The sequence below is a fragment of the Talpa occidentalis genome, unplaced genomic scaffold, assembly GCF_014898055.3.
Source record: "Talpa occidentalis isolate TD23 unplaced genomic scaffold, MPIMG_talOcc4v2.1 talOcc4.12, whole genome shotgun sequence".
Classification (NCBI taxonomy): Eukaryota; Metazoa; Chordata; class Mammalia; order Eulipotyphla; family Talpidae; genus Talpa; species Talpa occidentalis.
The window spans coordinates 833,458-857,446 of NW_023601212.1; the positions used below are offsets into that span (position 1 = coordinate 833,458).

The 23,989-nt window shown below is 68.2% G+C and overlaps 2 protein-coding genes across 2 annotated transcripts in view; both read left to right on the forward strand.

Moving 5' to 3' along the window:
- Positions 1-4,295, forward strand: part of LOC119240399 (lysine-specific demethylase 4D-like) — a 32,484-nt gene extending 28,189 nt beyond the window's left edge. The window contains exons 6-7 of the mRNA XM_054692916.1: positions 514-600; positions 3,493-4,295. Coding sequence (XP_054548891.1) covers positions 514-600; positions 3,493-4,229 — 824 coding nt within the window. The 3' untranslated portion in view covers positions 4,230-4,295. The remainder of the gene's footprint in view (positions 1-513; positions 601-3,492) is intronic.
- A 7,313-nt stretch (positions 4,296-11,608) lies between these two features.
- Positions 11,609-22,644, forward strand: ENDOD1 (endonuclease domain containing 1). The gene is made up of 2 exons (XM_037504195.1): positions 11,609-11,908; positions 20,317-22,644. The coding sequence occupies exons 1-2, from the start codon at positions 11,609-11,611 to the stop codon at positions 21,517-21,519; spliced, it is 1,503 nt and encodes a 500-aa protein (XP_037360092.1). The 3' UTR covers positions 21,520-22,644.
- Positions 22,645-23,989: the final 1,345 nt, after the last annotated feature.

The following is a 23,989-nucleotide window of genomic DNA, read 5'->3' on the forward strand; positions in this document are numbered from 1 at the left end:
GCCATTTTCTTCTCCCCGCACCCCCGCCTCTCTGCCTGGGGCCATTTCCCCTTTACCCCGCTCCCAGGTCCTCAGTTTTCTCTCGAGCAGATCGGATTTCTGCATATTTCTCTCCTTTTGTGCATAGTCATTTTCTCTTTTGCTTATTGATCATTCCGTCATTTTTATCTTTCCCTTTTTGGCATAAGACTTGTTTTTGTTTTTACTAAATGTTCGAGCTGAACATAAAATTCAACACACCTGAGCTGTCACACGGCTGGTGTAGACACGGCGCGGATAGTCGTTTTCAGACACCTGCAGTCAGGACCCTGGGCCCGGGATTTCCAGTGTTATCCCGCCGTGGTCGAGACAGCGCTTCGCGTGCGGAGTCCACGGACCCCTCGCTGACTCGTGCTCGTCCACGGCTAACGAGGTATCAAACAGTGTAGCCGCAGCGAGCAGCCTTTCCATGTGCCACGCGGCGGCCGCGGCGCTGGGCTGGGAGTGGCCAAGGGTGTGGCCCCAACTGCACAGCGCTGCCACCTCTGTGCCCTGGGCCTCCGGTGCTCCGGGGCACTGCCCTGTGGTTCGAGAAGGTCCACGAGACCCGGGAGGCCCCGGGTGCGTGTTGGACCTGGCGAGCCCGTGGCCGGCGCACACGGTGGCCCTGGGAGGACTCTGGACAGGCCCTCCCTGGGCACCCACACGCCCTTCTTCGGCTTCCTCGCGTTTTGTGTCCACACCGCCGGCCAGGCGCCTCCTGCTCACGATCCACACGCTCTGGCCCTCCCACTGCTTTACGTTCTCCCCTCATTGCTCTGCCTTGAGATTGAGATTAGCTGCGATCAAACAAGGGCGCGCAGGCCGGGTGCCCAGGCAGGCGGCTGTCAGGGGACGAGACTTGATGGGATTTACGGCTCCGGACCTCGCCGTATAAAGCCGGAAGCATCGGGCTGCGGGCTGCATTTGGAGGCTGGCAGCCGAGGGGGCGAAATCCCGCTGGCCCCTGCGGGACCTTCTGGAATCACAGTCTGGACGGAAGGTAGGTCGCTCTGCCTGGGTGTGTGGCGGTCGTTCCCTTCCCCTCCCCTGGACGCCGCGCCCTCAGGTTGGTGTCTGCGATCAGAAACATGCACTGGGACGGCATCTCCTCAGTTTAAAAAGTTTTTATTTTCAGTGTGTTCTCACATCTCCAAGATGAGGTCTTTCTCCTTCATATTTTGAGTTGATAAAGACTGCGAAGATATTCTGGGGGAACCCAGCGTTGGAGGGCTGGGAAGCAGGGGGTCCCTGGAAGGGACGTGGAAGATGGATGTTCGTCAGGGGTTCGGAGCACTGGGCTGGGGCGGGGCCCCGAGGCCTGGCTGGGGCACAGAAAGTTTCACTTGGAAGTGGGATCCTCGCAGTGAATCAGCTTTCTGGGTCCTGGTGGGGCATCATTTAGAATCAAGATTTTAGCTTATCAGAAGACAAGACTTTTGCTTTTTCCTTTAAAGCAGGAAAGAGATGGAGACAGTGCCGTCCCGCATCAGGAAGCAACCGAGCCCGGGGAAGGTAGCATTTCCCTCCGGAGCCGACACACATGTTCCCGCGTGTCGTTTTTACATGTGTTTGCATCGGGGCCTCGGAGTCCCGTTATTAAAGGGATTGGGATCGTTTTGCTAATCCATTTTATAATCATAACTGGTGCATAGAGTTCTGTGGCTCTCTTTATGCTAATCTGTCTCTTACTGCGAATGAATGATGAGCGTTTAACTGGATTGACTCAAATGTTCCCATTCAGGGAAACGCTCGCTGGACAGGAGTGCGTCCTGGCCGGTCCTTTTCCGGCCGGCTTGCTGCTCGGGCAGGAACGCTTTCTACGACGGGAATTCTGTTCTCTTTTTGAACATCTAAAATAATAAAATAGAAGTTGCGTTATTTCAAGTATTCCTGCCTGGGATACGATGGCCGCTGTCCCAGCTCCTCTCTGCAGGCGCCACAGCACTGCCAGGTTATTCCGTTGTCTCTTACTGAGGAAACACTGATCTGCAACCTGCATGGTCTAGGGATGCGGCCAGGGCCTCTTGAGACGTCCATGCCACCTCGGGTGGGGTCCCGCAGCCACTGTCACAATCCAATCAATCCCCTGCCTCATTCCCCACCCCCGCCCCCCGCCCCGTCCACACCCGGGGCCTCCGCCCCTGTCAGAAGCACGGCCGCATTTGGTTCTGTCTGTCCCTTTGCTCTGTATCTTTCCTTCCCGCTCTGAGTGAGATCTTGCCGCGTTTCTCTCTCTGACTTATTCTGTGCAGCCTCCCCGGGGGTTCGTGCACAGGCCGGCAGTGGGGTCGGTCTCTCCGCAAGCTGAGCGTGCCCCTCCGTTCACAAGACACCCGTCACCGTGCATCTCCCGCCTGCAATGCTGTGTCGGGGCGCTGCAGCCCATGCCGGGCGCGCACTTCTTCAAATTTGTGTTTCCATTTCTTCATGGAAATACCGAGAAATTGCTGGATCTTAAGGCAGCTCCATATTTAAATTTTTTGAGGAATATCCATGTTCGCCACAGTAGCTCCACCGATTTACATCCTGGCCAACAACACTGCTAGATTATTTAAAACCATCCTTGCAATACCATACTTGGTGCACCTTTTAAATGCCTGCTTCATGAAGGATTTGTTAAAATTGTTTTTATGATTTTTGCAGCTTCATCCCTAGATAAAGTTGGTCTATTGAGTTATTTTCTAGCACTGCCCCCTTTCAGGCTTTGCCTTCAAGGTTCTATCTGTAGCTTCATAAAATAAATGGATTATCATGCCCTCGAAAAGTTCGTTTGAGGTAAGATGTCGGGTCGTCACTGCTCTCCTCCTTCGGGGCTATGCCCAGAGCGGGGGCTGCCAGACCCCACAGTCTCCCTCTGAGCATCCAGGACCCCTCACACTATTTTCCATGCACAGTGGCGCCAACTTACACCCCCTCAGCCAACAGTGTTCTGCTTGGCCTTAAACTCTAATTTTGTTTGTTTGTTTTGTTTATACAAGCACTGGGCACAGTCAGAAGCGCGGGAGGGTGAGAGGATTCACCAGAGCCAGAGCGGGGAGCAGAGCAGGCAGAAGGACCGAAGGACACTGCTGAGGGGAGCAGCGGGCGGCAGGAGAGGTCTGTGCGCCATGTGGGACCCTCCGCCGGTGGCTGGGGAGCAGCTGGGGATCGAACCGGCGCTGCAGAGGCCGCGGGCAGCTTCGCAACCCAGCGCTCAACCCTGGGCCCCCGAGGAGGCCCCTTAAACTCTAATTTTGAAAGGCACATGGCCAGATAGAGTTGCCTCGAAGTCGCTTGTTCTAAAGAGTCTGTCTTCATCTCCCTGTAGCTCTTCCCTCTCCCGACCTTCTGGCATAGCAGGGCCAGGAGCGCCCAAGGCCCTCCGGGAGGCTCCCACTGCGGCAGGAGCCTCCACCCCAGCGGCACCTTGAAGCCATGAGGCCCGAGGCACAAGGTGCACTAGTGCGATCATGACCTTCCGGCCGACCCCAGAGGAGCTGAAGGACTTCGCCAGGTACATCGCCTACATGGAGCCGCGCGGCTCCCACCGTGCCGGCCTGGACAGGATCACCCCGCCCAAGGGGCGGAAGGCCAGGCAGACCTACGCGGACATCGACGACATCCTCATCACCTCGCCCCTGCAGCAGACCAAGAGGCACCTGTCGCAGGGCAAAGGGGGCGCAGCTGTCTACCCCGAGGCCCAGCTCCTGCCTGCGGAAGGCGCCTCCAGGGACAGCCCCGCCGAGCTGCCCCCTGGGCCCCAGCACGCTGCGGAGGCTTCTGGGTGTCGCTGTGCCCCTGATCTTCAACCCTTGGGGCCCCCCTTGGATCCGGAGGAGCCCATGCACCCTGGCCCCTGCCTGCTTTCCCTGGACAGCATCACGGTGGATCTCCCCGACTTGGCGCCCGAGGTGGTGCCCCGCATCGAGTGGCTGCACAGCAATGCTCCCTGGGTGGCCGTTCAGGGCTTCAAGACCCGCCGGCCCCTGGCTGAGACCATGTGGGGGGGTCCCATGTGGGGGGACCACTCTTACTGCTGCAGAGAGCCTGCCCCCCCCAGCTCCTTTTGCACCCCTGACGGTGGCCCTGGCCTACATCTAGGGTCAGCTGCCCTTCTTGGCCATGAAGTCACCCCTGCGGATGGGCTCCCCTCTGGGCCCCAGACACAGACTTTGCTGAATGATGTTCATTGTTCCCCAAGCCGGGAACCCAGACGCGTCACCACCTAGAACGACAGTCTCCCGGGCTTCAGGCGCTTCCGCTTGGGGCAAGACATGGGTCCATGCCCCGGCCCTCCTCAGGGGCCTTGGGGTCTCAGCCCGGCTCAGCTGACCCGGGCCCCGCCACCTGCCCCCGTGGGCCCGCTCTGTGGAGGGAGGCCTGGCCAGCGGCTCACTCAGGCACGCGCGCAAGTTCGTATTGTGCGTGGAACTCGTCCCCGCCAGGAAGCAAGGTGAGGCGACGCCGCTAGAGAACAGGAAACAGGCCCCAAATGGCGTCTCTGATGTGAAGCCCCACGTCACGCCGAGACGCGAGCGAATCCGGAAATGAATCAGTGCGTCTCCGCTCCGGCCCCTCCCAGCACACGGCCTCGCGCTCCCACCTGCTGTGGCCTCCGTGGCCGCCTCTTCCGGGCAGTGCTCCCTGGCGCAGCCCCTGCAGCCTCCAGGCTCGAGACTCCCAACGCGTTGAATAAAGTCAATAACTTTAAAAAATGACTGTCGAGTTTTGCTTTCTAACATACCCTTAAAATACATCTATAAAATCGTAATTAGATGAAAGACATATATCCGGCTTACATCCCGGTTCTTGCATACATGAATAAAGAAGTCTTTAAAACATTTAAAAAAACAAAAGACATGTATCTGAAGTGACTCAGAAAAAAGGGAGACGGCGCCCAGCTCGGCCCCCTCCCCGGGGACACTGCGTGGCCAGCACCCAGCCTGGAGGCGGGAATCCTCTGTATGGGAGGAGCTGAGCTGCCAAAGCCTCACCTCGAGGCTGAGCATGGTAACGGCCTTTTGCCACGTCACAGAGGGGACTTCTGGAGCCTCCAGGTCGCTCAGTGGGAGGCTGGTCCACAGAGGAGCCCCCGGCTGGCGGGTCCATCCCCCAATGCCAAGAAACTACTCACAGATCTAGCAACGACTGCTCACGTCAGCAGCATCCCAGGGGGCACGATGCTCTTCTGGGGAAAGTCACGGGCCCCAGCTGATCGCAGGAGAGGCGCCGAGGCGCGTCTCTGCACGAGAAGCACAGCCGCCGGAAAGACGTCTCTTCAAAAATGACAAGAACCAGGGGGTTGCCCTGGGGGCTGAGGGACGCCTGTAAAGAGCAGATGCTCGGCCATCCCCGGGAAGGCGCCCGGCTCTGCAGGAAGCAGCGCTGGGAGAGAAACTCGCAGTGGAGGAAACGCCTCCTGGACGCGGGTGGAAAAGGATCACATGAAACCTAAGACACTCTTCACCGCGCGGGCAGAATGACACAGCCAAGTGGGGTTTGCTGCAGGAAGGTAACGTGGTTCACAGTATGGAAATCGACCTTTCATTATGGAAAGTTTCAACAATATGCAAAAATAAAACAGTATAATAAAAAATGCTTGGAAACCTAATAAAATCACTAAAATATGGAAATCAGGTGGCAGGACTTATTCTATCAAGGGTCACAGGGTCGCCACATTCTGAGGTTTGTTTTTTTTTAAGATTTATTTCATTTGCACAAGAACCGGGGTACAGGCCAGATGCTTGGGAGGGTGAGAGGGTTCACCAGAGACAGAGCGGGGAGCAGAACAGGCAGACCGACGAATGGTGAAGTCCACTGCTGAGGGGAGCAGCGGGGAGCCAGGAGAGGTCTGCTGCGCCCTGTGGGTTGCTCCGAGGCCGGCGGGGATCCATCTGGTGCTGCAGAGGCTGCGGACAGCTTCCAGCGCTGCGCTCAACCGCCTGCGCCGCCAGGGAGGCCCCACATTCTGAGTTTGCAAGAGAAGCTGAAGACTTGGAATTTTACAAAAGTGTCTCCAGATGTCCACATGTGGAATTGAATTCAAAAAGCGTAAAAACCCAGGTGACCAAACGGAAGCTGCCAGGGGCCAGCAGTGGCTGGTCGCGTCTCAGGGCACTCCTGTTCTCGGTGGCCCCTGTGGGATGCCAAGGGTCTCCAGGCCGGACCGCCGGCGGCTGACAGGAGAGGTGGGGCAGCCGGCGTCAGGCCCGAGGCGGGAGCGTGGACACCCTCCACAGAAGGCTCCGGCATGTGCCCAGGCGGGCACTCGTGCTCACTGGCTGCCCCTTTGCACAGCCTCCTGGGTTCACGGCGACCCCTGTGCCCGCCTGGCACCGGCTCTGGGAGTTGTACGGTGTCATGTCTCCTCAAAAACAGCGGAGCAGAAGGAGAGAGAGGGAGATTGTTCTGTCCACCACCCGCCCCCGCTCCGACTGACCATGGCAGGCCCTGCGCTTGACAAAGCTCCCTGTTCAGTGCTTCGCGTCTTGCTCACGTGACTGGCCGCCCTCCGCCTGGCCTTCCTGCCAGCTGGTGGCACGGGTGTTTGCTGCCGCAGAAGGTTCCAACAGACGCCCGCAGGGTTGAGTCCCGGGTGCCCAGGCACAGGCAAGGAGAGGCCCGTCGGCCAGGCCCACCGTGCAGCGGCCACGCAGAAGCAGCAGAGCTCCAGGGAGCGGCAGGGCGCTAAGCCGGGGCACCTTGGAGGGGAGACGGCTGTCACGCCGGGCCTGCCGTGAAGGGACAAGTTGCCTGGGCACAGACCAAGTTGGGGGACGGCGGTCAGTGGCGGTGGCCGATTTAGAGGCCGCCTCTGCCTTGCCATGTCCACACCAACTCTCCACACGCCAGCAGGCAGGGGCCCAGGCGGCGAAACAGAACCGGAGCAAAGGGAGCAGGGGCCTGAGGAGACGCCCCTCATGCGGCTGCGCCCGAGCGGGCCAGGGGCCAAGGTCCCAGGAGGCAGGCCCGGATGGACTGGCTCCAGGTCTCTTCGGAACTGGATCTGCAGCTGGCCCACGCGTGAGCAGGTTCAGTCTTTCTAAATAAAGCCAGAGCCGAGAGCGCCCGTCTTCGGCGCTGCAGCTTGTCTTTGCAGCCTGCTCCCGCGAGCCTGCGGCCGTCCTGCAGGGGGAGCGAGCGCGAGGCGGAGCTGGCGTCCTGCAGGGGCAGCGCGAGGCGGAGCTGGCGTTCACCCGGCTGCTGGGGCACGGCGCGCCCCTGGGAAACGCCATCGACTGATTTGCTTTGAAAAAGTATTTTGTTTTTTCCTCTTCTCAGGTAATTTGTATATATAAAATGGTGAGTGTTTAAAGATAGAATAAAGGAACGTGGCTGGCCCCGTCAGGCGAAGACCGGCTCGACCTCGGCCAGGCTCTGACCCTGGGCTGCTTCGCCTGGGAGGCCAGACCCCCGCGGCTTTTCTCCTCTTGCTTTTATAAACATGTGAGCGGCGCCTCGGCCTCTTTTGTCCTGGAAAGTCTTTTGACAACTTTCTTCATGCAGAGAGAACATCTGTGTGTGTGTTAGAGAAATAAAAACACGCAGCTCTGAAGTAGGCAGGGGACGCGGGACCAAGGCGCTGACCGTGCGTGTTTGGAGCGGAGGCCTGTGGCCCTCACCCCGCCGGCCGCGCCTCTGAGGGGCTCCCCAGGCAGAGGGGCCACGCCCCGCGTTGACCTGCCCGCCCGCGCTCTGCTGCCCGCCCAGGCTCCTGCGGGCCAGGGCTTGCGGGTCGGAGGCCGTGGCGGGGGCTGGCAGCCGCCCTCGGGGGCACCCGCCCGGCGGAGGCCGGGCCTTGCGTGGGGAGGGCGGGCGCAGGCAGGGCTTGGGCTGCCCCGAGGGTGTGGAAGCTCCAGGCCTGTCCGGCTCCTGGTCGTGCCCTGAGGCTTTAGCCGCAGCTTGGGGTACGCTCCCTAGCGGGGGCGGGTTTGGGGTCAGAGCAGGATTGCTCCCCCAGTTTCCACTGTCCACCTCACGGGCCTGGGGGGCTGGTCTGTCCAAGGCACCGGGTCTCGGGTGAGGGGTGACGTCCTCACAGCCCGGGGCAGGGCAGCCGGGCGTCCCTCTCTGCTGTGGGTGGCGCCTGGGGACGGCCTGAGCGGCCGGCCAGAAGCGGGGCCTCTGTCAGGCTGCACGCGCCGCGCCCCTGCGCTCTGCATCCGAGCTCCCGCACACCTGGACATCGGCGTCTCTCCCGGCCGCGGAGCTCAGCCAGGCGGTTGTGACGTGCACCCAATGTCGGGGCCCTAGAAGGTGCAGGAGGCCCGTGTGGGGAGCGTGAACCACGGCGGAGGGGCATCCTCTCCTGGGGGGCGCTCAAGGCGTTTCCATCAGCGCCGCAATCTCGGACCAGGGCCAGGCCCGCGCGACCATGAGCAACTGCCCAGAACCGGGCGGGAGGAGGGGCTGGAACCCACACTCCCAGCACCCGCCCCGGGAGCCAGCTTCAGAGAAATCGTTTCAGGCCTCTCTGCGCACGGGATTCAGCGTTCCCTGCCCGAAGTGTCCTGTGCAGTGCGGGCAGGGGCGGGGAGAGCAGGCCGGCCAGAGGTGCCAGGGGGCGTGCATGTGCTCACATGTGTGCGTGTGCGCGCGCGTGTGCATGTGCACATCTTGGCTGCTCTGGGTGCGGCTGTGGGTGGCACGTCTGGCTTTGTCTGGAGGAGCCCTGTGGGAAGAGGCTGCACCGGTCCCGGAGCCTGACTCAGCAGCGGCCTGACTCGGGGCCCTGCCTGCACGGGCAGTGGGAGAGGCCACCGTCTTCGGCCTCATGGCCAGAGAACAGCCAGGCTGCATCCCCCAGCTGGCGAGCCACGGTCCGAGGTGTCTCGCGGGGAGCCGGGTGCCTCCGTCCCACTGCCCACTCTGCTCAGTGCGCCCGCACAGTGGCCTGGAGCTCTGCTCTGGCCCCTTAGTGTCCCCCAAGAGCCTTCTGCCATCGTCACGACTGTGTCTGTCAGTCCTGCTGCCTCTGAAGTCTGGGCGCCGGGTGATGCTGAGACCCCACGATGGGCCTGTAGGGTGGCGGTTCCCAGCATGGCCTGGTCCCCTTGTGCTGGCCTGAGGCCCACCCAGCCCACCCGCTGCCCAGCAGCCCGAGCACCCCGCACCAAGGCGGCTCCCGGCAGACGCTTCCGAACATCCTGGGTGGATTTGCGTGAGTGGGAGCGGGGAGCGTCCGAATGGGCTGTCGCGCCGTCTCAGACACACGAGGGAAGGAACCACGGCCCGCGGCTGAGTTTGCCTGAGACCCAGTGCTGAGGCCCCAGCGGGAGCAGCCCCAGAGCACTCGGGTGCAACCCCGCCTGCAAGGCAGACGCCCCACACTTTCAGGATGTTCACGGCACGCCGGGGAAGGCGTCTGCTTGGTGCGTCTACTCGCTGTCTGTGTGTCTGGGAGACGGGCAGCGCCTCGCTCCTGGGGCCTTGCGCAGGGACAGGGCTACTGTGCCGTGGCTTCCCTGAGCGTCCCTTCAGCGGGGCTGGCCCCGGGCTCGCCCCTGAGCTGGGCCCAGGGAGAGGGGTTTGTTCCACCGCTGCCCTGCGGTCGCCGGAGCGGGCGCTGCGCCGGGGAGCTTCAGGGTCAGCCCTGCACACCTGCGGGGTGGGGGGCACTGCCTGGGCTGGGGGCTGGGATCTGCCGCCGTGAACGTGGGGTGGTGGCTGAGGGGCCCCTGCTTTTCTAAGAGGGACGGGACCACGGCCCTTGGAGAAGCCGTCCCTCGAGTCCTGGAAGCGCTTCGGCTGTGCATTCTGCTGTGTGTCTGTTCAGACGCACCACCATGATCACGTGCCCGCCTCTGGCTCAGACGTGGTAGCCACCGGGACCCAGAGGGCCCCCCCCAGGGCTAGGAGGGTGTCCTGGCCGCCAGGATGCGCACAGCAGGACTCAGAGAGCCCGGGGCGCGGGCGGCGCCTGCTTGTCTGGGCGTTGCCCTTGGTTCCCGCTGGCAGCAGGACTGGTCATTGGTGCCCACGTAACCCTTCATCACACAGGGACGGGGCACCTGCAGGGCCGTGGCCGGGGGGCGGCGCCCCTGACTCAGGCCCACAGGGCGCCACCCCTCCGAGCCCCGCCCGGCCTCTGCGCGTCACGCGGAACTGCCTGTTTGTCTTTTTTAAAACCAAGGCGCACGCTGAGCTGCCATTTCAGGGACCAAAGCTGACAGCACTTGCGGCCCTGACGCCTGCCGGGTGCCGGCCTCCCGGTCCCGAGCGCGTTCTCGCCGCCGCGTGTCTCTCTCGCGCCATGGGTCCCCCTCACCGCCTGGCTGTGACTCAGACCCGGTCTCTGGACCCGGCCAGGCCTGGTTCGAACCTGCTGTGGACTCACTGCTGCAGCTGAGACGGGGGCCAAGCAGCGGCACCAGAGATGCTCGTGGCACCAGCCCCCCCTCCCGGCCCCCCCCCAGCCCGGGCGCGGCCTCGCCTGGTGCCGGCCAATGCTGTGTCCACTCCCTCGGCGGCTCCAGCCCCGCCCCTGCCCGAAGAGCAGCTGGGATGTGCCCCTGCCGAGGAGGGCCAGCAGCCGGGCGCGCTTGGTGGCATTTCTCGCGCACCGCGGCACACGGGCCCCAGCGGGCCATGGACACCACTTCTGGGGTCACAACGGCATTTTTAAAAAGTAAACTCAGAAGCGCAGGGTGGCTGGGCTGCGGTCCCCGAGGAAGGAGCCTCTGGCCGTCTGCGCCCCAAGGGCTGCCGGGCCACCTCCTCAGCCCCGTGTCACAATCCCCGGTTCCTGCTCCCCACGCGGGGCCACCCCCAGCTCCTGCGGGCAGCCGCCCCTGTCCTGCTGGGGGCCCTTGGCTGGGCGGGGCCTGAGCCTCCTTGCTCCCCCGGCTGGGAGGGGCCCCCAGGAGGCCAGCCCGAGCGGCTCCTCCAGGAGCGGCTTCTTGGCGAAGACCTTCCCCTCGGGCTGGTGGAGAGGCGGGGCCCCGTCCTCGCCTGGCGCGGGCTGGGGGCGAAGGGGGGTTGGGGGGCCTGGGGCCCTAGAAGTAGGGCCAGCGGGGGTGCGCAGCCGGCGCTGCCTCCCCCGCCCGGGGTCCTCGCAGAGCGCGCGGCCGGGGCCTCCTTGGCCTGGGTCGGCGGCCCCCCGGCGGGCTCGGGGCCGGGGGTTCGCTCAGCCCCACCCCACTGTGTTCCCGCGGCGCCGAGGGCGCGGCCCTGGGCGCGGGGCCCCTCCCCTCCCGGCGCCCCGAAGAGCGCAGCCCTGAGCACCCCCCGCCGGCGGGGCGCCCCGAGCGCTCCCGGGCGCGCTGGCTCGCGAGGTCCCCGGCTCCCCGCCAGGCCGCCCCGGGAGCCCCGCGTCTGCGGCCCGGGGGCCCCCGAGGCGGCGCGGGGCGGGGCGGGGCGGGGCGGGGCGGGGGCGCGGCCTGGGGATCCGCCCCGCCCCGCCGCTCCGCGTCCCGGCAGCGCCCGCCCCGCCCCGGCCCGGCCCGGCCCGCCCGCCCGCCTCCTTCCCGGGCGCGCCGCTCCCGCCGCCCGCCCCGCCCGCCCCCGGCCCGGCGGCCCACCCGGCCCGCCCGCCCGCCCGCCCGCCGCCCGCCTCCTTCCCGGGCGCGCCGGCTCCCGCCGCCCGCCCCGCCGCCCCGCCGTCCCCGCCATGGGCCCCGCGCGCTGCCTGGCGCTGGCCGCCCTGGCCGCCCTGGCCGCGCCGCCCGAGGCCCGGCTGGTGCGCGACGCGGAGCGCGGCTTCGGCGAGTGCGGCGGCTTCTTCTTCGCCGGGGCCCCGCCCGCCGGGCTGGAGGCCGCCGCGCCCGCCCGGCTGTGCCAGCGCTCCGGGGGCGCCGCGCGCTTCGCCACCCTGTACTGCGCCCGGCGGCGCGCGCCCGTGTTCTCCGCCTTCCGCGCCCCGCGCCCCGCGCCCGCCGCGCCCGCGCCGCGCTGGCTGGTGGAGCCGCAGGTGAGCGCGGGGCGGGGGGGGGGCCGGGGGGCCCGGGGGGCGGGGGGGCCGGGCGCACACTCCGCCGGCGCGCGGGGGCCCTGGAGGCGGCGCGGGGCGCGCGGGCCGTGGGGGGGCCGCCGGAGAAGCCCAGCCCGCGCCCCAGTCCCCCGGCGGGGGCGGGTCTCGCCGGGGAAGGCGCGGCCCGGCCGGGGCGCGGGAGGAGGGCGGGAGGCGCCCCAGCAGTTTCCGACTCTCTGGGGACGCGCTGGGTCTCCGCGCTCGGTGAGGAAGGGCGGACCTCGGCGCTGCGCGTCTCGGGGTGACGGCGTCTCGGGGTGCGGGTCACCCCGCTGCCGACGCGCGGGCCCGCTCCGACAGACCAGTTTTTCCAGCCCTCCCGCGCGCCTGGACCACCTGGAAACCGAGTCACCCCGGGTTCGGCCGGGTCTGGGGAGGGTGACCCAATACTTGGCGCGGGAGCCTCACCTACGCCGGGGAGCGCGCGCCCCACCTCCGCTCCCCACCCGCCTCCGGAGCCTTGGCCGCGCTGGGGGCGTCCCTGGCTGCTGGCCAGACCCGGGAGACCTGCCCGGCCGCCCAGGCGCAGCCCGGGATGCCCAGGGTGGACAGGCCTGGAGGTCCTCCCGGCCCTCGCTGCCGTCTGCTCCCCGCGGCCGCGGCTGACCCGCCCCCGGGCGCAGGTGAGGGGACCTGCCCTTCCCCAGCCCGGGAGCCTGGGCCCGGCGCGCGTGCTGAGCAGACAGCAGCGGGACCAGAGACACTAGTGATCGCCTGCTGGGGCATTAGGGTCCAGGGGAGCAGTGGGGCTCCCCCCGCCCCCCCAGGCACCCAGGATGCCCTGAAGGAACAAGCCGGGCGGGAGGGGCCTCCTGGGCGGCAGGAGCCCAGCTCCTCCACCGGGCACTGTCCACCCGGCAGGCTCTCGGCGAGTCGCAGGGTGGGTGTGAGGCTGGAAGGAGGGGCAGGTGCTCTGACACCCCAGTTCCGGCTGCCGTGGCGGGAGCCTGCGCGTGGGTTGCATCTGTCTGGCAGGTGACCGGCCGGCCGGGCCTTTGTGCGGAGATGGAGGGAGGCCGAGCTGGGGGCGGGCAGCAGGGCTCGCAAGCCGAGGGCGAGGGATTGGGAAATGCAGATCAGGGGTGACTCGAAGGGCAGTAGGATGCGAGCCACCCCGGCCGTGCCTCTGCCTCTGCGGGTGCTCAGAAGGCAGGGTGGGGGGCGCCAGGCGGGTGCACTGCAGTTGCTGCAGGCGGAGCAGGGGACAGACAGACCCGCGTGGGCGGGGGCCGGGCAGCTGACGCCTTGGGGAAAGGAAGCGGCTGCTGAGGGTGTGAGGGGCTCGTGTCCCTCCACCCCGTCCGCCCTCCTGCAGGATGGGGGGCTGCAGGGGTGAGAGCTCTGTGCTGCGTCCAGGTGCGGGCTGAGGCCCTGCATCTGCGGTGCCCGGGCTCCCTGCCGGTGCGGAGGCCCGAGGTGCTGAGTCACGCACCCACATCCCGCCCCTGAGGTCAGCGGGCAGGGGAGAAGCAGAGGCCGCGGCGTGGGCCTTCAGCAGGCCTGGCCCAGCCCACCTCCCCAGCCTGCGGGCTGTGCGGCTGGTTCCCCGCGCGAACGCTCCTAAGTGGACCGTGGGGAGCTGCCCGGCGCCAGCTGCCCCGGCACTCAGCACAGTGGACAAGCCCTGTGGACAAGCCCTGTGTCCAGCTCCCCCTCCGGCCGCCCCCACCCAGCTGCCTGAGCCCGGGTAGGAGCCGCTCTGCTCCACACATCAGGTCCTGGGTGGTGCTGACCCGCCCCAGGCCTTTCACCCTGCGTGCCCCTGGCCCGTCCTTAGAGACAGCGGCCTCATGTGCTCCAGGACCCCCGGGGCAGGCCTGCCCCTCGCGGAGCCTGTCATTGTTCTGCTTTTGGACGTTCCACGCGGTCTGCAGTGCCCTGCTCCGTGTCTGCTCTGTGTGAGCCGAGGGCCGGGGCCTGTGCGCCCCTGCTGTTCCCAGGCCAGTGTGCAGCCCGCACTCCGGGGTGCTGTGTTGAGCACCCCACGGCGATGCCAGGACCGTCAGCGCTGCCCCGCGGTGCCTGCCGGGAGCTGACCTAGGGGGCTGGCTAGGCCGGCCCCAGTGCCACGCAAAGCCGCTCGCGGGCTAGCCCTGGCCTTGGGGCGGCCCCAGGGGCCCCTCCCTTCTCTGGCCCACAGCTCCTCAGTGTCAGGCAGGCCCCGGGCTGCTCACACGGCGGGATTTGCTCGGGGTCTGGAGGGACGGAGCGGGCAGAGCAGACAGCGCCGGGTGTTCTCTGGAGCGCGGCACCTTTGAGTGGGAGAGGCTGCGGGCGGCTGAGCTGCCCTGCGGGGTGCAGAGGCTGGAGGGTGTCCGCGCCCAGCGCCCAGCGTGCAGGGTGTGGGTGGTGCGGGGCGCAGCCCTTGAACTCGCAAAGGACGAGGCTGGGGCTGGCGCGGAGCCTCCCGAGCCCGTCTGGAGACGCGTGCGGGAAGGGCCCGCCCTCGGCTCGCGGAGCCGTGCGGGGCTGCGGGGGCGCCGGAGTGGGATGGGCAGCCGCGCCAGGCCCCCCCACGCGTGGTGCGTGACTCCCTCCCAGCTCCGCAGGGCGATGCGGCGTCCGCCCCGGGGCTCCCGCATGCGGCCACGTCCATGTCCCCGGCCGCGGCAGCCCCAGCCTGTGTCCTGCTCCGTGTGGGCGCGCCAGTGGCCCCGGCGCTCGGGTGTGGGCCTAGAGCAGGGGCCGCGCCTGCCTGGCCGTCAGGGCGGCCCTAGTCCTCGGTCTTCAGTTCCCAGGCCCGGCCTCTCACCGCCGCGCTGGCCCTGGCACCCCTTCCTGTCCTGTGGGGCACAGGACGCGCAGGGCGCGGGGGCGCGAGGGCCAGGGCCAGCAGGGCCCTGGGGGCAGCTCGCTGGGCAGGGGCTGGGTGGCCGGGGAAGGGCGCCCGGGCAGGGGCGGGGGCGGTGCGGTCTCACCTGCCCTGTTACGGCACCGCCGCTGGCGCCTGTGAGCAGCCGCGCGCGCCCGAGGGCGGCGCAGGGAAACCTGAGCGGAGCTTGGGCCGGGAGCCGGGCGGGCTCTGGATGCGCCTGCTCCGGCCGGCGTGAGACACGAAGGTCGCGGTTGCCCCCGGAGCCTGGAGCCTCCTCGCGTCCCACCGCGCGCTGCCGCCCCAGGGAGCAGGTGCTGCGGGGCCCCCCCTCCGGGAGGACGCTGTCCCATCCACAGAGCCAGGACCCCACCCGTGTGACCCCCGTGCAGAGCCGCCCCAAGGCTCTGGCTGTGGGGACACCTGCGCCCTCTCCTGGAGCACGCAAGGCCCCCCAGGCCACTCACAGCTGCGGGGGGCTCGCCTCTTGGGGGGGAAGTGTGCGGCCGCCAGGCCCTGAGCCCCCGCTGGTCTCCCTCACGTTCCCCAGCCAGGACCCCCAGGAGAGGACATGCCGGCACTTACCACCCAGCACCCCACGGAGCCCACACAGGCCTGGGGGGGGCCTCCAGCCTGGCCCGCCTCGAAGGTGCAGCGGCGCCTTTTCCCTGTGCATCCCGGGTCAGAGGTCCTTCCCGTGGCCAGGGCTGCCCTCAGGTGCCAGGAGACCTGGCCACAGCCCGTGGGCTACCGCCTTCCCTGAGCGTCTGGGCAGGCCAAGCTGTTGCCCGAGGCCTCCTTGCTGCCCTCTTCATGTTGGGGCCCCAGGGTGCCCGTCCAGGCAGGGAGAGGCCGAGTGGGCGGGACACGCCCGGGACAGGGCAGGAGGGCGAGGGCCGTGCAGGCCTGGGTGCTCACAGCCCGGGCACACGCGGCATCCTGGCCCCAGGAGGCCAGGGCTCGTCCTCACCCCCCCAGCCCCTCGCGGTCTGCGCAGGCAGAGGGAGGCCTGGCTTCCGCCCTGCAGCTCATAGGCGCGCCCTGCGGCCCCGGCCCCGTGTCCCGGCCTCTGCCCCTCGGAGCCCGCCCGAGCCCAGCTGCCAGCCCCGGGGGGTCCGCCTCCAGCGTGTCGCCGCTGCCGTGAGTCCAGCCTCTCCCTCCGGACACACCCGAGCTTATCCGGCCCCAGCGGCTGCCCCGGCCGCCCCGCCCGGCCTTATCTGGGTCACACATCAGGCCCGTGCCGCGCCCCTCCCGCCACTGTGGCTTCTTCATTTACGAAGAGCCTGCGTTTCACCGTCGGGTTCCCCGGCGCCCGTCCAGGCCCCGGGACAGTCGGGAGAAGCCCTCGGCGGGCGAGACGCGCGGGGCTGTGGCGCCAGAATCCCGCCTGGGCCGCGGCTGCCGGTCACGCAGAAGGGTGACCCTTCTGGCTCGAGAGCTGCCCCAGGCGGGCACAGAGCCGGGCGCAGACGGCATGCGCGTGCCACGCGTGCCCGGCCCGGTGAGGCTGCGGGGCGGGGTGGGCCTGGACCCTCCTGGGCCGGCTCCAGGGAGGGTCTGCTGTGCCGTGTCCACGCTGCACGCCACACGGCCCCTCCGCTTCCTGGGCCAGCCGGCCTGGCCTGTCCAGCGCCCCACGCCCCCAGAAAAGTAAGACACCTCCGACCTCTTTCTCAACTGTCCCCTGGAGCTCAGCCCAGTCAGGCAGCCCCTGCCCACGCGTGTGATGCGGGTCCCCGCCTGCCCCGCCGGCGACGCCAGCCTGCTCCCCGCAGGCCGCCCCGGAGGCTGCCCGCCCTCTGCCCGGAGCCACCGGGCAGGCCCATGGGAGGGAGGGACTCATCAGGGGCACCCCGAGTTTGGGGCCTGAGCAGCCTGTAGAGCCGCCCGGCAGGGTTTCGTTCACCAGCCTCGGCCGAGACCCAGCCCAGGGGTCTCCACTGAGTCACACCTGATCTCTGCGCCCCCCACCCGCCCCCGCTAACTGGTCTGGGGGAGACGGGGCCTTTTTAAGCTTCCTGTGATCCTGACCTGTGGGCAGTCCACAGGCTCCCCCTCATCCGGACCCCGCTCGCAGGCGTGGGGTGCTGCGGGTGTCGGGCGGAGAGGCCGGCTTCAGGGGCAGCAGGTGGGGCTGCACCGGGACCCCCCACAAGGCGCGGCCCCTCGGGCAGTCTGGAAGGAGAGCGCGGCAGGCAGCCTCCGGGGCTCCCCACGCCCTGGGCCCCGGCCCGCAGCCCCCTGGGGGCGTCCGCTCGGCCATGCTCTCTCCCCGTTTCTTGTTCTCAGCAGGACAGGTCTGGAGTGAAGCATCTGCGCGCCCTGCTCACGCCGGCCACTGTCCTCGCGTCCCCACGGCTCACCCAGCAAGGCCGTGCCCACGGTGTTGGGGCGCCCCGGGAGCTGGGGACCGCTGCCCCCCTCCCCGCAGGAAGGCACGAGAGGCGGGCGCCAGAGGACGGGGCTCCCAGAGGAAGGCGGCGGGCGGGTCAGGAAGACAGAGCCTGGCTTCTTCCCTGCCCGAGCCGGGAGGGGACGCGCCTCCGCTTCCGAAGCGCCTTCTGCTCCCACGAGGGGCCGCGTGGGCGACGCAGCCGGGAGGGTCACCTCCGTCGGAGCCGCGGTCCGGCTGCCCTGCGTCCCGCCTGCCCGCCGCTTGCGGGGCTCTCAGGGAGGTGGTTCTCGGCCCGACACCCGGGGGCCGTGGGGGTGGCGCCGGCTCTGCCGAGGGTGACCCAAGTCTGTGGGGGGCACATTCCCCAGTTGGAGCAGGACCCCGAGGGCCCGGCCGTCCAGGGGCTGACGTGTCTCACGGGACGAGACAACCCCCAAGGAAGGACCCTGCCGAGGGGGCCTGGGCCTCGCCTCCGCCCTCCCCGTGGGTCCTCCCAGCCCCTTTGCCGGCCCCCCAGGGCGCGTGGGGGGGCCGGGCCCTCGCAGGCCGCCCAGTGGCTGCAGCTGGCGGGAGCAGGTCTCTCCCCCGGGGCCTGCAGGGCGGAGCAGCCTGGCTGAGGGACGCGGCTTTTCCTGGTACTAAATTTGAAAGGAATGTCCCGAGAGCATTTCCAGGCAGGATGCTGGGGGGCGGGGGGCGCATGCTGTGGAAAGCTACCGGGAGAAGGAAAAGTCTTCGCTGGACGCCGGGTCCCTGCAGCCGGCTGGGGTGCGCAGGGTCGGGCAGCAGGGGCAGCCCCACACCCAGGCTCGGGGTTCTCGGGGTTCCTAACGAAGGCCGTTGGGACACGCCCAGCCTGGGGTCAGGACCTGGGGTCACAGCTGGTCTGAGGGCGACGCCGCTGCCCTGAGCCGGCCCGGCCCGGCTTTATAGATGACAGGCAGAGCGGCTCACGGGGAACTCTGGGCGTTTTCGATGACTGGGGGTTGCGCGGGACAACGGAAATAAGCTTGAGAACGACAGAAATACCCGTGAGGACGCGCGGGGCGGCAGGAAGAGAGAGCGCGGCCTCGGAACAAACAGGCCGCAGCACCCGCCGCCTCTGCCTAGAAACGCCAGCCCGGGGGCTCGCGCGGAAAGGTGCCGGCAGACCGTCTGCTTACGCCGGGCCCCGCCAGCAGGTGGCCAGGAAAGGGTTTGCGCGAGGTACATAGATGTGGGGGTGAGGAGCCCGCCCGGAGTCACAGAGGGGGCCCGGAGAGCCTCCCGCCCGCTGGGAGTCCAGTCTGGGAAGGCGGAGTCTCCAGGCAGCAGAGGGGGGTCCCCCTCCCTCCACGGGGCTCCCCCCACCGCCCCGCAGACACCTGGCAAGGTGGCAGCAGAATCCGCGGGTGTCGGGCCTGTTCTGTGAGGGAGGGTCGCTCTCCGGGCTGCAGTACCCGAGCGGCGAACGCCAAGGCTTGCGGGGGGCCCCGGGCCTGCTGGTGCCCTGAGGAGCCGGACCAGACCTGGGCTCACACGCAGACCTGCTGGCACCCGTGCGGCCTGGCAGAAGACATGCCCGCCGGCTGCAGCCCAGCGCCCGTCACCGAAACCCCCAGGCCCGGAGACGGGCCCCAGGCCGCGCCCTCCCCGTCTGGTGGAGGACACCGCCCCACCCGCCGCCGCTGGGGAGCGTCCCTGCACATCTTTCTGCAGAGAGGGCAGCAGTGGCTCTGCCAGGGGCTGAGCCGGCGCCCGTCTAGCCGGCCGGGGCGACGCCGGGAATCCCAGCCGGCTGGGCAGGGGCACCCAGGGAGGGCGGAGCCCCGCGACACTCAACAAGTCCCTGCCCCCAGCCCGGGCCTCGCCAGCCCGCCCCCCGGGAGGCCTGGGCCAGACTGGGGGTACGCCCGGCGCGTTGCCCGGGACCCGGCAGGTGCACTCGCTCGCCCGAGGGAGTCAATTAGCGGGGCGCACTCACCGTAATTGGCTTCTGTTGTGTTTGTTTTCCTTTGAAGCCGCACCCAGCGCGAGTGATTTGGGGGCTGCTGTGGTCGGAGCGGTGCGGGGCGACACGGGGCGGCGGAGGGTCCGCGGCACCCGCTTCCCAGAGGGCGGGTCGCCTGAGTCTCCTCCCGCGTTTGCTTTTCTTGTCCGGTTCGCACTCGAGAGCGGTCGCCGTTTCGCGCTGTAGCTGCCTCTTCCTCTCGGCACCGCACCTTCCTGGGGACTCGGGTGCTTCTTTGGCGGCCGTGACAGCATTTCCTTACCCTTTCCCCGTTTTGAAGCTGCCCGCTGGCGCAGCTTTCTCCTGCCTCGCTGCGTCAGGACCCGTCAGGGCCTCGGGCAGCCGGGGAGCCAGGCCCCTGCGCTGGCCGGCTGGCCGGGGCCAGGTCCAGGAGTTTAGGGTCCTGTGAGGGGGTGAGAGCACAGGCCCCGCCAGCCCCGAGTGTGCCCCTCCTCTGGGCTGGGGTGCGTCTGCTTCCATGGCTGGGTGCAGAGGAGAAGCCGAGCCAGCGGCAGGGGGAGAGTTCTGGCTGCATGTGGGGTCTTGCCGGGTCTGTCTTGACCTGGACGGGAAGGGAACCCCAAGAACAGCAGATGTCTTGGGGTTTCGTCCAAACACAGTTAGTTTTGGCGTCTGGGCGTGGCCGGGCGGCGCTGAGTGACGTCTTGTCCGTTTGACCAGACGCCCTGGCCGGAGCGGGTGCTCCTGCGCCTGCGTCAGCGCTAAGGGTGCTCCCCAGGGGGGAGCCTCGGGGCTGACGGCCTGAGCGGCGCTTCTGATTTCTGGGGCTTGTGGAGGTCGAGCCGGCCTGTTTCACGTTTGTGGTCAGCTTGCGGCCCGTGGAGATGGAGCACCGCAGCTCAGATGTGACCGCCAGGATGGGCTGGTTGTGCGCGTGTGTGCGCGTGCGTGGGCGTGTGTGGGCGTGTGTGCGCGTGCGTGCCCCGGGAGTGGGTGTCCCGGGGTGACTGCCGAGCAGGGTCTCCCAGGCGGAACAGGAACCACCTCCTGGGAGCTGCTGTCAGGCCCAGACGAGCGTGCCCGGCGCCAGCCCTTGCACACGCGTGTGGGGCAAGCGGAGCCGGGAGCCCTGGCCCCAGGCAGCGCCTCTGCCGCAGGCCACGCCTCACACCGCTCTCCCCCTTCAGATCGATGACCCCAGCAGCGACCTGGACGAGGCGGCCGAGGAGGAGGTGGCGGCCGCCGCCGTGGACACCCTGGGCAGCCGGCAGGCCTTGGCCGCGGACTACCTGGACTCCGGCTACCAGCAAGGACAGCTGTACCCCTTCTCCCTGAGCGACGACCCCCACGAGGCCACGTTCGCGCTCACCAACGCAGTCCCCATGCGCCCGTCCTTCCGGGACCGCTGGCACAGGAACCTACGTGGCCTGCTGGCCCGGGCGCTGGAGCCGCAGTGCGGCGGCGGGGAGGACCTGTACCTGCTGGCGGGCGCCGTGCCCTCTGCCCACACGGTCAGGGACAGGGTGGCCATCCCCGAGTTCGTGTGGCTGGCAGCCTGCTGCGCCACCCCCGGGGGCGGCTGGGCCATGGGCTTTGTGCAGCACACGCGGGCCGGGGCGGTGATCGAGGACGTGATGCTGCAGGGCCTGCAGGCGCTGCTGCCCTCCCGCCCACAGCTGTTCCGGGACAACTGCGCCGAGCGCGAGCAGGACACGGAGAAGATGAGGAGGATCCTGGAGGTGGTGAACCAGGTGCAGGCCGAGGAGCGCGCGGCCCAGGCCCAGGCCAGCCCTGGCCCCCTGTCCAGCACGGGGGCCCCCACGCCTGCCCCGCAGCCCCCCGAGGCGTCCGAGGAGGGCAGCGGCTTCCTGGGGAGGCTCCTGGGCTTCCTGGCTGCCCCGGTCGTCGGGCTGCTGCGGCTACTGTACACCCTGGCGGCCGGGCTCCTGACGGGCACCCTGCGGCTGCTGTGGTGGCTCGGCCAGCAGGTCGTGCTGGGCCTGGAGAGCGGCCTCTGCCGCCTGGGCACGGCCGCCACCTCCTACCTCCTGGCCATCGGCGAGGAGCTGCTGAGCATCCCCTGGAAGCTGCTCAAGGTGCTGCTGAAGATCCTCAGGGCCTTGCTGCGTGTCCTGTGCTGCCTGCTGAAGGCCACGTGCCGCGTGCTGGGGCTGCCGGCCCGCGTGCTGCTGGACGTGGCCGCCTTCCCCCTGCGCACCGTGGCCGCCGTGCCCCTGGTGTGCCGGGACGTGGCCGCGGGCCTGGGCGGCGCCCTCTCCCTGCTCCTGGACACGGCCTCCGGCACCGCGGGGGGCCTGCTGCAGGTGCTTCTAGGCGTCTGCAGGCGGATCGGCTACCGGGCCGCGTGGGACAGCCCCGGGGAGTTCTAGGACTCCAGAGAACGGAGCGTGTCCAGCGACAGCGAAGTTAATTTTTTAAGTCTTTATTTTGAACGGAGCGAGCTGGGTCTTTGGTTCTTACGCTGTTTCTGTTCCCTGTGGGTTCTCATTTCCTTCTGGCTGTGGGGTGGGGCTGCGGCGTTGCCTGTCGGGCTTGCCTGGGGAGAGGCGCGGGCTGGGCTGCGTGGCCGGCGTGCGGGGCGGGAGGACGGCTTTCAGGAAAGGGATTATGAGAACAGGAGCAGCGGCTCTTCTCTCCCCTGTCCCTCCCCAGATTTACTGCAAAACCAGCATAAGGGTCTTGGCCGAGCGGTCTCACCCCACTGGCTCTGCTAGTCGCTGGCCTTGCTGGAGGCAGAGCTGCTCCTCCGTGGAAGCCGCTGGGGACACGGGCCTGCCGGCTCCCAGCTTCCAGCGGCCGAGGGGGTGGGGGTTGGGCTTTCGCCCTGCAAGTCGCATTTGGCTGAACGTCCCCTCAGGTGACCCAGGCACGTGCCGGCCCCTGGCCCGGTGCTCCCTTCCCCGGGACAGCCCGGCGGCCGGCGGGACTCACTTGACGTCTCTCCTCTGGCCGGCGAGGCTGAGCAGAGACCGAGCATGTTCCGCTCCTGGAGAGCTCACGCGCTGCGCCACCCTGGAGCCACCGTCCTGTGCCACAAGGACGTGTCCAGGACTGGTCGTGTCCTGGCCTCTGCCCTTAAGTGATTGTTTGACAGAAATGCATCAAGGGCCATATTTAAAATAAAGGCTATTCTGCCACCTTGGGGGGAGACAACCCGTTTCCATGCAGGTCCGAGTTCATGTACACGCACGCGAACGTGATTCAGAGTCATTCCCGCTGAGGAAGTTTTTACGGAACTTGCATTAACGCAAGGCTGACGGGGGAGCTAATCCTCGCTTTTGGGGTGCGCGCTGTCGTTTCAAATCTTGCTCTGAAAAGGGTGAGACTCCTCAGCTACGCTTGGCCTCCACCACGAGCGGGTCGTCGGGTGCCTCTGTGGGCTGCAAGCGCTGCCGGGGGCAGAGCAGGACCTGGCCGCGGCAGGGGTGCGGCCGTCACCACGAGGGCGGGGCCCAGGACGGCTCTGGAGGCCCCGGTCACCGCCCTGCGGGGGGATGCGCGGCGGGAGTGGCTGAAGTGCACGAGTGGCTGTGCGCCGGCTGCGGGGGACAGCGGGTGGGGGGAGGCGGCCCAGCCTCCCTGAGACGCCACGGAGTCCGGCGGCTCCGACTCCCGCCCCGGGCGTCTGCTCCAGCGCGGCCTTCGCGGGCGGCGGGGAGGGGGGGGTTGGGGGGGGCTTGGCCTTTGTTCTGAAAGGCGGAATCTGAGATCTGAGACGAGGCCAGGGCGACGGTCAGGCAGACCCGTCCTTGGCAGGAGCCCGGGTGTGGAGGCAGCGGGCCGGCCTCAGTGTCCGCTCCTCGGCCGGCTGGTGGCAGGTCAGGAGGCAGCGGCGTCGCACCTGCCTGTCCCACTCGGCCGCCGGCCACAGAGCCCGCCCCCCACTGGCCGCCCCAGGCCCCCAGCCGGGTCCCACCGGGGCGATGCGGCGACCAGGCCCGGGCTGTGGCGCGGTGTCCCTGCGCCCTCGCGGGGGTCTCTGCGGCGCGGTGTCCCTGCGCCCTCGCGGGGGTCTCTGCAGCGTGGCGGCTGAGCCCCTTGGCTGTGTGGGAGCCGTTTGCAAATGTCGCTGTTGCCCCTAGTTGTTTGGTGTCTTATTTATTCTTGAAACCGGGAAGGGATAATAAAGCAAAAAAATATTCCCCAGGCTCAGCGGCTCTGCCCCTGGCCCGCTGGCCTTGGCTGGCTGGACCTGAGGCTCCAGCTGGCGGCCAGTTCCCTGCAGGCTGCTTTGGCACCGGTCCTCGGGGTGGCTGAACCCCATCTCTGGCTTGAAGGTTTGTGGCTTTGCTGTGTTCTTAGCCCCCCGGGAGTCCAGCAGCTCCTCGTGACTCCAGAGCCTGCGATCAGTGCCTTGGACACGCCTCTCCCCGCCGGGCCTTCCCACCGTCTCCCCGCGGACCAGGGAGGAGGCCTGAGGGCCAGCGTCAGCGTCTGTCACCTTCCAGCTACCAAAGATCATGTGACGGGGGGTCAGCAGGGCTGGGGCCCACCTCTGAGGTCAAGGGTGGGGAGCATGAGCGGTCCGGGCTCGCAGCCCGAGCACACCCAGGGAGCCAGGGTGGGAAGGCCCCTCTGGGGGGCAGGGCCGCTCTGGCCTCAGCTCTGCACCACGCCGTGCCCCTGCGATGCTCAATAAAGCTCTTCTGGGGCCTCCCCGGTGGCGCAGCGGTTGAGCGCTGGGTTGCGAAGCTGCCTGCAGCCTCTGCAGCGCCGGTTCGATCCCCAGATGCTCCCCGGCCACCGGAGGAGGGTCCCGCATGGCGCACAGCCCTCTCCTGCCGCCCGCTGCTCCCCTCAGCAGTGTGCTTCGGTCCTTCTGCCTGCTCTGGTCCCCGC

Coding starts and splice junctions, on each gene's coding strand:
- ENDOD1 (XM_037504195.1), top strand. CDS start 11,609: ATGGGCCCCGCGCGCTGCCTGGCGCTGGCCGCCCTGGCCGCCCTGGCC. Junction 11,909..20,316: donor GCTGGCTGGTGGAGCCGCAG/GTGAGCGCGGGG, acceptor CTCCCCCTTCAG/ATCGATGACCCCAGCAGCGA.